This window comes from Pelophylax lessonae (genome assembly GCF_965119305.1).
Source record: "Pelophylax lessonae genome assembly, chromosome: 2".
In the NCBI taxonomy this organism is placed as follows: Eukaryota; Metazoa; Chordata; class Amphibia; order Anura; family Ranidae; genus Pelophylax; species Pelophylax lessonae.
Window position 1 is genome coordinate 750,277,374 of NC_138769.1, and position 13,585 is coordinate 750,290,958.

Sequence of the window (13,585 nt, forward strand, 5' to 3'; positions counted from 1 at the left end):
GTTCAGGCATTCAGATGAATGCCTGCAGATAAACATTTATCCGTTCGTCAGTATAATATTTTATAGCTGCTATTACACATGACAGCTTCCCTCTGTCAATGCCAGCAAGTGCAGGCATTGTCGAGTCCTTAGCAATCAGTTGCATCACCAACCCCATTCATTTGTATGCCAAGCCATGTAACTAAAGGGGCAGGGATAGCTTGATAAAAAAAATGGAATGGGGGCCCCCCTTTTATATAGCAGATGCTTTGAGTCCAGTATGGGTTTTAAGGGGGTACCCCATGCAAAAAGAAAAAACAAAAGAATTGGCGAGGTCCCCATGGAAATCCATACCAGACCCTTCAGTTTGATACAGGTTTTAAGGGAGACCTCCCACAAAAAACAAATGTGTGGGGGTTCAAAATCCATACCAGACCCTTAATCTGTCCAGACTGGCTGGCCAGAAAACTGGGAGGGCAACCATTCGCTCCCTTTTTCTGTACCATTCCAGGCCACATGCCCTCAACATGGGACGAGTGCCTTGCCTGGGGGAACCCAATATGCTATATACTGTACACCTGTTGATGAAGGCAAGGGCCCCTTCCTGATAAAGTGGCTCATTCTGGGTTAGGCCCTACATATATATATATATATATATATAGGTGGCCTCCTGCCACCATAGAGGGGGATGATGGTGTGGTGGACAACAATTTATAACTTCAGCCGTGTGTTTTGAAGGATTCCCACTCCCACAGACCTCTTGCCACCATGGATGGGATGATGGTGTGGTGGACAACATCTTATATGTTCAGCCCTGTAAACCTAAGGATTACCACCTCCACAGACCTCCTGCCATCATAGGGGGGATGATGGTGTGGTGGACAACTTATACCTTCAGCCATGTGAACTGAAGAATGACCACTTCCACAGAATTTCTGCCACCATGGAGGAGATGATGGTGTGGTGGTTCTACAACTTTCACATCTCCCACTCTGTTTTTGGACAATCAACATTCACCACTGACACTTCTTATGGTGATTGGATGAAGGTTTTTATATCATCTGTGTTGATATAAATGTTGGGGTATCTTCCTGACACTCATTGAAATTAAAGAAGTGGATTGAACAAGCTAAGCAATGCCTTCAACATTAAAGAACAAGTCCAGTTGAATGTGAAGAACTCCTGCTAGCTTTACCATGACCTTGATAGACGGGAACCTTCAAAGACATCTCTTCCTTCCCTCAGACTTTTATTTTACTGTAACAGGTTTTAATTTAATAGTTTGATTGATCACACAAGAGAGTAAAGGCAGTAATATAAACAAGATAAAAAGACAAGGCGCCTCTAAGTGCAGTAGGCTCTGAGTATTTATTAGGTTAAAAGCATAAAAGCACTCACATTTTGGTAAGTATGACATGGGCATAGCAAAGATCTGTCTGGAGTCTTCCTATCCGCTGTGCTGAGTGGTTGCAATGGGGACATCTGGTGATCCGCTTCCTGTAGGAGGTCTGACGAAGGAGCTGAGCTCCGAAACATGTAACCGCCCACCACCCGCTCTATTGGACACCAGCCGCTGCATCCACACCCTGCCTTCAGGAAATCTCATGCTGACCAGGCTGAGACACAGACGAAAGGACGCATCTAGAGGAAGCGGATCACCGGATGTCCCCATTGCAACCACTCAGCACAGCGGATAGGAAGACTCCAGACAGATCTTTGCTATGCCCATGTCATACTTACCAAATGTGAGTGCTTTTATGCTTTTAACCTAATAAATACTCAGAGCCTACTGCACTTAGAGGCGCCTTGTCTTTTTATCTTTATCACTTTCAGAGCAGCTTCTCCTCTCCAGTTCTGCCGAAGTGCAGTGTCTCACCTAAAGCCTGCTGTATTCCACGGAAGCGCCCATACAACAAACCCTTTTCAGTAATATAAACAACCCAACCAGTACAACTTACAGATTTTGAACGCCTCTTAGAACAAATCCAAATGGCATATTTCCTTTTCTTGGATTGAGGGCTCTCCATGTATAATGGTGAACATTTAGGGCCATGTTTTTATGAAAATGAGGACATTTTTTTCAGTTTGGAAATCAGAGGCCATATAACCACATACTTGAGTCAATCAATAAGGTATTGATCATGATAGCAACATTACAGTCATTTGCATACCTCACCCCAAAATATTCATCGCTTGCACCATTGTTCTGACTCTGAAAGGTGGTCGATTGTCATCATTCTGTTCTTTGCAGGGTTTGTTGGGTAAGTTCAGCAAAATATGTCTCCAAAATTATTGAAATCTGGACTTTTGTCGACAAAATAACTTCAAAATGTTCCTCTGGATCTCTTTGGTTTTTATTCCATATATTATTGGGTTCAGCATTGGAGGAACAATTAGGTACAGGCTAGATATGATAATTTGGATGGAAGAAGCTATGTTCACCCCAAACCTTTGAGTGAAAAAGGAGAAAAGTGCTGGGACGTAAGCCAAAAGAATGACGCAAACATGGCTGACGCATGTACTCCCAACTTTGTGTCTGGCCTCTCGGGATGGGAGGTGTAAGACAGCAATGACAATCTTTATATATGACACTGTAATGCCCATGATATCTACTACATCTACAAACAGAGCGACTGCTAACCCGTACACAATATTAATTCTTATGTCTGCACAGGACAGCTTAGCCACTGCCATGTGTTCACAATAAGTATGTCCAATCACATGGCTCTTGCAAAATGGCAGCCTCCTAATCAGGAAAGGAAGTGGAAAGATCAGAAGAGTTGCTCTTATGACCACCATGACTCCAATTTTTGTGATCAGTGGGTTGGTCAAGATGTTGGAATATCTCAGTGGTTGGCATATGGCAACATAGCGATCAAAGGCCATAGCCAAGAGGATAGAGGAGCCCATAATGGAGAAGGAATGGATGAAGAACATCTGAACGAGGCAACCCTCAGAGGAGATCTCTTGGAGGTTGAACCAGAAGATCAGGAGCATCTTGGGAAGGGTAGAATTGGACTGGACAAGGTCTGTTAACAACAACATGGAAAGGAAGAGGTACATGGGCTGGTGGAGGCTTTCCTCTGCTTTAATGGTAAGCAGGACACTAATATTGGCCAACAAGGTTATCAGATACATGGAGAAGATCGGTAATGAAATCCAGACCTGGACATCTTCTAGCCCAGGAATTCCAATCAAGATGAAGTAAGAGGAGCTCTGATTATCACCACCAAATGCCATGACTCCAAAATGTTCAGTATGTAGTCTTCCGATGTTATACTTCAGGAACTTTTCTCCACCAAGATAAAAACTATTCTGCAGAACACAAAACATGAGAAAAGAGTTTCCATCTTCTTTCTTCCTAAATAGAAATGTGCTTTTATTGGAAATATTATCAACAGCCAATGTATCCTAATGCTGGCACTCCTAATCTCCATAACATTATCATAGGTAGAAGTGTTTCCATAATGTCTTCAAGATAATACAAGAGAAGGCAGAGACTAGAAAGAATCCATAAAAGTCATTTCTCTGCTCCAGACAGATTGCATGTGAACCTTTATTTCCCTATCCAGCTCTTTTTTCCTAATCTGATTACTATCCCGCCCCGTAATATTGTTTCCACCCTTCCTTCCCACAATAGTGTCCTCTCTACTGCAGATTATGAACCCCATGCTGACAAAGCCTCCAGGACACATGTGTTGTTCAATTGTGCTCCTGTCTTACTTAGGACCCTTCTGCTTCTCCTAACTTTTTGGGATATTTCCAATCCTGCCCCCTCCTCACCACACACACACACACACACACACACACACACACCTTCATCGTGTGCCCTCTGGAATGCCCACTCTGTCTGTAACAAGCTCCTCTCTGTCCAAGACATTGCTATCATCAGCTTCTTTAACCTACTTGCTGTAACTGAAACCTGGCTTCAGAATTCTGACTCTGCCTCTCCCTTTGCTCTCTCCCATGGTGCCCTCCACTAGACTCACTCCCCCAGGCTCAGTGGAAAAAAAGGAAGTTGGGGTTAGAATCCTTCTATCGTCACAAAGCCCTTTCTTGAGTTCTTCTCTAGTCTCCTTGTCCTTTTTTAAAGCTCACTGTATTAATGTTTTTCTGCAGTTCTTCTGAGGATTGCTGCGATCTGACGGTCTCCTCGATCAGCGCAATGCTTCCTTGACAACTTCTCTGGCCGACAGCCTACTTTCTCAACTTCTAAATACCCACTCTCATCCTTGGTGACTTCCACACCGCTGCTAATGCTAACACCCCTACCTCTTAACAATTTAACAGACTCACACACTTTTGACCTAACACAATGGGCACATAATTTCAGGGCCAGTGCTTCCACTAGGCAAACTAGGCAGCTGCCTAGGGCGCATTGTCACCTAGGGGCGCAACCATGAGTCGACCATCTCTCTCCATCATTAATGATCCTTGTGAGCTGAGGGGAGGGGCGGCAGTGGGTGAGGAAGAAGGGACAGAGGAAGATGATAGGTGTCTGGGGCAGTGGCAGAACTACCAGGCCTTGACTTTCCACCGCTGTTTGGGGGGGCCCCAATAGGCAGGAAGGGAGCCCACCAGAGTGCTGCCTGCATGATGATCCTCTTGGGCTGGAGCTGAGTGGCCTAAACCCAGAGCAGGAAGTGATACTCTGCGCTGAGCTGGTGGGCAGCTGTTCACGTCCCTGGGTCGATATTAAGCAGGGAGCGGAGGAGAGCTGAACCTGAGCCGGAGCTCGGCACTGACTGCTGCTTCTCCATCCACCATGAGCCGGTTGGAGCCGTGGTGAGCACAGTGGTCCAGGAGAGGAGCGTCCTGGGAAAAGAAATCATGGTGAAGGAGGGCAGAGTGCGGACCACTCTCTTCATACTGCCCAGTGGGTGTCCCCAGAACAGGGGATCGGGGTCCCGGGGTGTGACATTGAGGATCCCTGGTGTGAAAGGGAATCGGGGTCACCAGGTTTGCCATGGTGAATCGGAGTCACCAGGTGTGACATGGGGGATAGGGGTCACTGGGTGTAACAGGGGTTCGGGGTCACCATGTGTGCCCTGAGAAATTGGGGTCCCTTTGTGTGCCATGGGGGATTGATGTCCCCAGGTGTGACATGTAAAAACATCAGGGTCTCTCCGAGTATGACATGGAGGAACATAAGGGGCCCATGGTGTGACATAGAGGGACATTGGTGTCACTGGGTATGACAGCATGACATGGATTAATATTGGGGTCCCAGGATGTGACATGGAAAAACATCAGGGTCCCTGGGTGTGACAAAGAGGGACATAAGGACATGAAGGAATATGGGGGTCACTGGGTATAACAGCATAACATGGAGGAACCATCAGATCAGGGTCACTGGGTATTACATAGAGGAGTTTTTAACCCTTTCCCTTTTTATTTATTTATTTTTTGAGGGGGGGCAAGTAGCTGGTCTTGCCTAGGGCGTAAAATAGTGTAGCACCGGCCCTGCATACTTTTATTCTCCCAACTCTGTAACCTTCGCCTCTTTAACCACTTGCCGACTGCCTAACGCAGATCTACGTCGGCAGTCAGCCCCTCACAGGCAAAGCGACGTAGGTCTACGTCGCTAGCTTGTGAGGGTCTACGGAACGAGCGTGCGCCGCTGGAGGCGCGCTCCCACGCAGTCACGCACCCCCCCGCGCGTGTGACCGGCAGACCCGATGTCCGCCGGTCACTCTGCGATCGTCGGGGGAGAGGGAGAAAGTCAGGCGGCTTGTGTAAACAAGCTGCCTGTCATTCTCCCCTGTGTATGAAGGATGATCATACGGTTCTACTATGTAGGACCGTTGATCACTGTTCATACATCTGAAGCCACAGCCAATCACAGTAGAAAGCACGCCCCTAGGGACACACATAGCCCCTCCCTTTCAAAAAAGTTAACCCCTTCCCTGCCAGTGTCATTTTTACAGTAACAGTGCATATATATAGCACTGATTACTGTAGTAATGTCACTGGTAACCCCAAAAGTGTCAAAAATGTCAGTCAAGGGTCCGATCTGTCCGCCGCAATGTCGCAAAAAAATCGCAGATCGCCGCCATTACGTGTTAAAAAAAAAACAACAAAAATGAAAAAAATCTTTCCCTTTGTTAGTAAACTTGATAACTTTTGCGCAAACCAATCAAAATACGCTTTTTGCGATTTTTTTTACCAAACATATGTAGCATAAAACAAATTGGCCAAAAATGTTAAAAAATTTTGATTTTTACATTTTTTTGGGGGAATTTCATATAAAAAAATGTGAAAAATATTGTTATTTTTGCAAAATTGTCGCTCTTTTTTGGTTTATAGCGCGTGATCAAAAAATCGCAGCGGTGATCAAATACCACCAAAAGAAAGCTCTGTTTGTGGGAAAAAAAGGACGCCAAAATCGTTTAGATACAGCGCCGCACGACCGCGCAATTGTCCGTTAAAGTCACGCAGTGCCGAATCGCAAAATACCCCATGGTCAGGAAGGGGGTAAAATCTTCCGGGGCTTAAGTGGTTAAACCTTTTTTTCTGACAACCTATATGACAAAATCAGGTTGCCCTCATCCTCCATAGACACCCTCACTCCCTCCCCTTACTACACACAGAATTAGGCTCCAATTGCTACATCCCACGCAAACAGACGACACCAGAAGTCTCCAAAGACATAGCTCTGCTCTTGAGTGAGTATGGTGGAAGACTAAATCCCTGCAAGACTTCTCCCTGTATAAATCTGCCCTTAAAACACCCTCCCATGGAATTATAGCACCCTTCTGGATAGGCTGCCAGGATGTCAGGCACATTTAGCTCCTTTAGGCTCCTGTGTGATCATTGGACCAGCTATTGAATTCTTTGGCCTGTTCTAGATATCACAAGTTGCAGGTTTGACAATTTCCCCCTGTCTTCTAGAAGCTTCCAGAACATTGGGCATGGAGAGTCAAATGGTCAGCTTGAATATTTATTGCGTTTCAGCCAATTCCTGGGAAAGTGTGCCGGATAGATGGCTGGGGAGAACATAAACACCTAGGGGTCTGAAGCAGCCATGTTTTTGTGCTGCTGGAGAAGTTCCACCGCCTCAGGGGCTGCTTCCCCTTTGAGGCAGTTCTGCTGGAATTGCTGATGTTCATTAAGGTCCCAGCTGGGGCAGAAATGGGGGCCCCTTCCTAAATATCTTTGGAGCTAGCCAAGGGACATCACCTAAGGAGCTGGACTGGAGAGCTCCCTGAGGAGTGCCTGGCGGGAGCTGGAAAATGTATAGTTGTTCTGTGGCATTGTGAAAGGTTTTTTATAAGGCCCGCGCGTCCTCTGAGTTTCTTATATGTGAGCTAGCAAAGCGAGGGAGCGCACGTTAACATTTTTTATAACCCCAATCCAACAAACCAAGCGGGTATCTGGGAAAAGTAGGGGTTTTGGGTGGGGGGAGACACCAAGTGGAGATTTACATTGGAAAATGGTAATTTATTTGGATTTTAGGGTCAAAGGTCAAGGGCCAGGGTCAAAGGTCAGGGTTAGAGCTAGGGTTAGAGGTTAGGGTTGCCTTATTGCTGGTACAGACACAGGAGAGGGTTTAGACTCAAGAGAAGGGTCATGGACCCTTAGGGTTAGGGGTTGGGGTTAGGGTTGCCTTATTGCCGGTGCAGACACAGGAGAGGGTTTGGACTCAGGAAAAGGGCCATGTACCCACCCCTAAGGTCAAAGGTCAGGAGGTGTGGTCTCAGAGGTCAAAGGTCACAGCTCCACCTACTGTTGGACACAGCTGGTGGCGCTGGTGGGCGCTTCATGCCCGCGTGCTCCACCTAGTGTTGGACCCAGGAAGTAGGCGTGGACACAGGAGGTGGCACTTGTAAAAACTGGAAGTGAGTAGCTATCCTGCAGCCAAAGAGAGCCTGTACAAAACTGGGAACTGTGCAGTGTTCAGTGACATAGAGATGTCTAGAAGAAACGGGGGGAATTCAGCCACCCTGTGGCATTGTGAGTACTGACCTGGGCTCAAGATCGCAGGAACCGCGTGCTGCTTTTGGGTGATAGATGCCAGTGGTAGCTCTCACTGAGATGACTCTTACAGGGCCTCACTTCTGGCCATTCCCTTTTGTGCCTGGCATAAAGACTATTCAGAGAAGCCTAGTAAAGAGTGTCTTGATGTTATTTTTCAGTGTTCTTGGAGTATCCCTGAAACAAGACAACCCTAGACTGTTGGGTGGGCTGTTGCTTGGGTGATTGGTGGCTTCTGCACTATTTGGGGAAGAACTGGTAATATCAGTGGATCCCATGGGGGGTGGGTGTAGGGGTAGTGTTACACAATAATCATCAACTCTTGTCTTCCTTTAATTCTCTGTTTTGCCCCCCCCCCCAACTCATTCACTGCCAAGAACATTGACAATCATTTAGAAAGATGCAATTCATGATGATACCTCCACTGTCCACTCTCCCATACCATGTCTACCAGCACAATTATAACTTTCTTCTTTTGTCCCTATTCTCACAGAGGGGTTTCTAAACTTTTCCCCAACTCTAACCTAACCACCTGCCCCTAGATCCTGTTAAAAAAGATGGAGGAGTGATTGTGTTGGTTAAGAGGATATGTGCTGGGGGGGCACTTTGGGAGGGGAAAGGGCCTATGCTAGAAGTGAGGCTTCGATTTGAAATCCAACCCCCCACAAGAGCATGAGCCCTCTCACCACCCAAAGTCCCCCCCAGTCTGTACTGAGGGACGGGGGGTCTATACTTAACCACTTGCCGACCGCCGCACGACTATCTACGTCGGCGGTCAGCCCCTCACAGGCAAACTGACGTAGGTCTACGTCGCTTGCTTGTGAGGGTCTAGGGAGCGAGCGCGCGCCCCCGGAGGCGCGCTCCCGCGTGGTCACGGACCCCCCCGCGCGTGTGACCGGCGGACTCGATGTCCGCCGGCCACTCTGCGATCGGCGGGGGAGAGGGAGAATGTCAGGCAGCTTGTGTAAACAAGCCACCTGTCATTCTCCTCGGTGTAAAGACACTGATCACATGGATCTACTATGTAGATCCGTTGATCAGTGTCCTTACAGCTCAAGCCACAGCCAATCACAGTAAGAAGCACGCCCCTAGGGACACACACAGCCCCTCCCTCCCAAATAAAGTTAACCCCTTCACTACCAGTGTATTTTTACAGTAACAGTGCATATATATAGCTCTGATTACTGTAGAAATGTCACTGGTAACCCCAAAAGTGTCAAAAATGTCAGTCAAGGGTCCGATCTGTCCGCCCCAATGTCGCAGTACCGCAAAAAAAAATTGCAGATCGCCGCCATTACGCGTTAAAAAAAAAACAACAAAAATGACAAAAATCTTTCTCTTTGTTAGTAAACGCGATAACTTTTGCGCAAACCAATCAAAATACGCTTTTTGCGATTTTTTTTACCAAACATAGGTAGCATAAAACAAATTGGCCGAAAATGTTAAAAAATTTTGATTTTTACATTTTTTTGGGGGGGAATTTCATATAAAAAAATGTGAAAAATATTGCTATTTTTGCAAAATTGACGCTCTTTTTTTGTTTATAGTGCATGATCAAAAAATCGCACAGGTGATCAAATACCACCAAAAGAAAGCTCTGTTTGTGGGAAAAAAACGTCAAATTCGTTTAGGTACAGCGTCGCACGACCGCGCAATGGTCTGTTAAAGTCACGCAGTGCCGAATCGCAAAATACCCCCTGGTCGTTTAGCAGCCAAATCCTCCGGGGCCTTAGTGGTTAACCACTTGCCGACCGCCGCACGACTATCTACGTCGGCGGTCAGCCCCTCACAGGCAAACTAACGTAGGGCTACGTTGCTTGCTTGTGAGGGTCTAGGGAGCGAGCGCGCGCCCCCCGGGGCGCGCTCCCGCTCCCGCGTGGTCACGGACCCCCCCGCGCGTGTGACCAGCGGACCCGATGTCCGCCGGTCACTCGGCGATCGGCGGGGGAGAGGGAGAATGTCAGGCAGCTTGTGTAAACAAACTGCCTGTCATTCTCTTCGCTGCAAAGACACTGATAAAACGGATCTGGTATGTAGATCCGTTGATCAGTGTCTTTACAGCTAGAGCCACAGCCAATCACAGTAGAAACCACGCCCCTAGGGACACACACAGCCCCTCCCTTCCAAATAAAGTTAACCCCTTCACTACCAGTGTATTTTTACAGTAACAGTGCATATATATAGCACTGATTACTGTAGAAATGTCACTGGTAACCCCAAAAGTGTCAAAAATGTCAGTCAAGGGTCCGATCTGTCCGCCGCAATGTCGCAGTACCGCAAAAAAAATCGCAGATCGCCGCCATTACGCGTTAAAAAAAAAAACAACAAAAATGACAAAAATCTTTCCCTTTGTTAGTAAACGCAATAACTTTTGCGCAAACCAATCAAAATACGCTTTTTGCGATTTTTTTTACCAAACATAGGTAGCATAAAACAAATTGGCCGAAAATTTTTAAAAATTTTGATTTTTACATTTTTTTTTGGGGGAATTTCATATAAAAAAATGTGAAAAATATTGCTATTTTTGCAAAATTGACGCTCTTTTTTTGTTTATAGCGCGTGATCAAAAAATCGCACAGGTGATCAAATACCACCAAAAGAAAGCTCTGTTTGTGGGAAAAAAAGGACGTCAAATTCGTTTAGGTACAGCGTCGCACGACCGCGCAATTGTGCGTTAAATTCACGCAGTGCCGAATCGCAAAATACCCCCTGGTCGGAATGGGGGTAAAATCTTCCGGGGCTTAAGTGGTTAATAGAGGGGGGAGTATCTTGACTGAGGAAGGAAGGTTCTTTACTGAGGGAGATCTGTACTGAGGGTGGGCGGTCTGTACTGAGGGTGGGGGGTCTGTACTGAGGGAGGGCGGTCTGTACTGAGGGTGGGGGGTCTGTAATGATTGTGGGGGGTCTGTACTGAGGGTGGGGGGTCTATGCTTAGTGGAGGAGGGGGGTTGGACTGAGGAAGGGTGGTCTATTCTTAGTGGAGAGGGGAGTTTATACTAAGAAGGGACTATACTAGGTGGAGGGGGTGACACCAACCCTAGTGACACCACTGGTGTGTCTATGCAAATTCATTCTTTTTTTGCAATTTCTGTCTTTTTTTTGTAATTTTATTTGACCCAAGAGATAATGGAGTAAATGTGGAATTCAATTTTGTAAATGACTACCAACGGTTTTATGACCATTCTCACCTCTGTGACTCTTAACCCCTCCCATTCCATAACCCTCCTCCTTTTCTTTATCTTAAAATTATACAGGTTTAATCACTATTTCTGTGTATATGTGTTTTTTCTCCAGAGTTTGTCCTACTTAACATTTTGCTAAAACTTTGTCTATCAGTACTGCTTTGAAAAGAAGGGAACACCCTAATATTTGAACAAGAAAAGAAGGGAACACCCCAAAAGCTTTTCCTGAAAAAGTAAATTGCAATGCAAATATAAATGTATTGCAGACAGTACAGTTGTTTGTGCTACTCACATCTTCAATCTCTTCCTCTCTACTGGCATCGTAATCTCCCCTATGAAGCATGCTCTGGTCACCCCCATACTTATAATACCTTGCTGGACCCCGCCAGTCAGAACAATTTCAGACCCATATCCTGGCTTCTGTCTGCCTCCAAACTTCGAGGATGCACGATCTCCAATCATCTGCCCTGCTACCTCACTGACCAACCATCTTCTCAACCCCCTTCTCTCTCTCCTTCTCTCTCACCTTGTCCTTCCCTCTCTCCTTCTCCTTCCCTCTCTCCTTTTCTCTCTCCTTCCCTCTCTCTTTTCCTCTCTCCTTCCCTCTCTCTCCTTCCCTCTCTCCTTCCCTCTCTCCTTCTCTCTCACCTTCTCCTTCTCTCTCTTTCCCTCTCTCTTTTCCTCTCTCCTTCTCTCTCACCTTCTCCTTTCCTCTCTCCTTTCCTCTCTCTCCTTCCCTCTCTCCTTTCCTCTCTCTCCTTCCCTCTCTCCTTTCCTCTCTCCTTCTCTCTCTCCTTCTCCTTCCCTCTCTCCTTTCCTCTCTCTCCTTCCCTCTCTCCTTTCCTCTCTCCTTCTCTCTCTCCTTCTCCTTTCCTCTCTCCTTCTCTCTCTCCTTCTCCTTCCCTCTCTCCTTTCCTCTCTCCTTCCCTCTCTCCTTTCCTCTCTCCTTTCCTCTCTCCTTCTCTCTCTCCTTCTCCTTTCCTCTCTCCTTCTCTCTCTCCTTCTCCTTCCCTCTCTCCTTTCCTCTCTCCTTCCCTCTCTCCTCTCTCTTTCCCTCTCTCTTTCTCTCTCACCTTCTCCTTCTCTTTCATCTTCTCTCTCTCCTTCCCTCTCTCCTTCTCCTTGTCTCTCTCCTTCTCCTTCCCTCTCTCCTTTCCTCTCCCCTTCTCCTTCTCTCTCTTTCCCTCTCTCCTTCTCTCTCACCTTCTCCTTCTCTTTCATCTTCTCTCTCTCCTTCCCTCTCTCCTTCTCCTTGTCTCTCTCCTTCTCCTTCCCTCTCTCCTTCTCCTTCTCTCTCTCCTTCTCCTTCCCTCTCTCCTTTCCTCTCTCCTTCCCTCTCTCCTTCCCTCTCTCCTTTCCTCTCTCCTTCCCTCTCTCCTTCTCTCTCCTTCCCTCTCTCCTTCTCTCTCCCCTTCTCCTTCTCTCTCCTTCCCTCTCTCCTTTCCTCTCCCCTTCTCCTTCTCTCTCTTTCCCTCTCTCCTTCTCTCTCACCTTCTCCTTCTCTTTCATCTTCTCTCTCTCCTTCCCTCTCTCCTTCTCCTTCCCTCTCTCCTTCTCCTTGTCTCTCTCCTTCTCCTCTCCTCTCTCCTTCTCCTTCTTTCTGTTCTTCTCCTTCTCTCTCTCATTCTCTCTCTTTTTTCCCTTACTCTCTCTTCTTCCCCTTCTCTCTCATTTTCTCCCTTCTCTCTCCTTTTATCCTTCTCTCTCTCTCATTCTTTTCCAACTTCTCCTTCTTTCTTCCCTTCTTCTCTCTCTCCTTCTACTCCTTCTTCTCCTCCTCCTCTCCCTCCTTATGTAGAGGTCCCCTTTGAGGTCTGTCCTCTGGTTCCTTCTTTTCTCCATCTACACCTACTCCCTGGGTCAGCTGAGTCAGCCTCCCATGACTTCCAATACCATCTCTAAGCTACACCCAAATCTGTCTCTCTACTCCTCACCCCACCCCTTCAGTCTCCTCGCACACCACTCATTTACTAACTGACATGCCAGTACAGATGTCACTCCACTTCCTCCAACTCAACCTTTCCAAAACGAAACTCAAAATATTTCCTCTCAAGTTCCTCCTCCCAACCTGTGGTGGCTGGTGCATTGGGGGCGCAGAAGCACCGCCCCCCCCTATCCATGCGCCTGGACCTCTAATCTACATGCGGGGCACCAGACGCATGGACTTCAATGGGGATTTTTTTTTTTAGCGATGTGATTAGAGCCAGATGCTCTAATAGGCTTAAAAAAAAGGTGGGCTCAGGGCGCAGAGCACTGCGCCCCAAGCCCACCCAGTTGTGTGACAATAGCGAATTAAAATTGTGACACGGATCTTTCTCCTGGTCAATCAGGAAGCGGGTCCCGTTTCCCGATTGGCCGAAAGGAGAAGCCATGCCATTGGGAGGGAGGAGATGCAGAAGACAGGAGGAAGAAGCCGAAGCCGCCACCACCTGCTGCTGCAGATATCCAGG

The 13,585-nt window shown here is 47.1% G+C and overlaps 1 protein-coding gene across 1 annotated transcript; it reads right to left on the reverse strand.

The window, feature by feature from the left end:
- Positions 1 to 2,268: 2,268 nt before the first annotated feature.
- LOC309548392 (olfactory receptor 52P1-like) lies at positions 2,269 to 3,219 on the reverse strand (the record flags this gene model as incomplete). The annotated part of the gene is made up of 1 exon (XM_082248331.1): positions 2,269 to 3,219. One exon carries the CDS (start codon positions 3,217 to 3,219, stop codon positions 2,269 to 2,271), a length of 951 nt encoding a protein of 316 aa, XP_082104457.1.
- Positions 3,220 to 13,585: the final 10,366 nt, after the last annotated feature.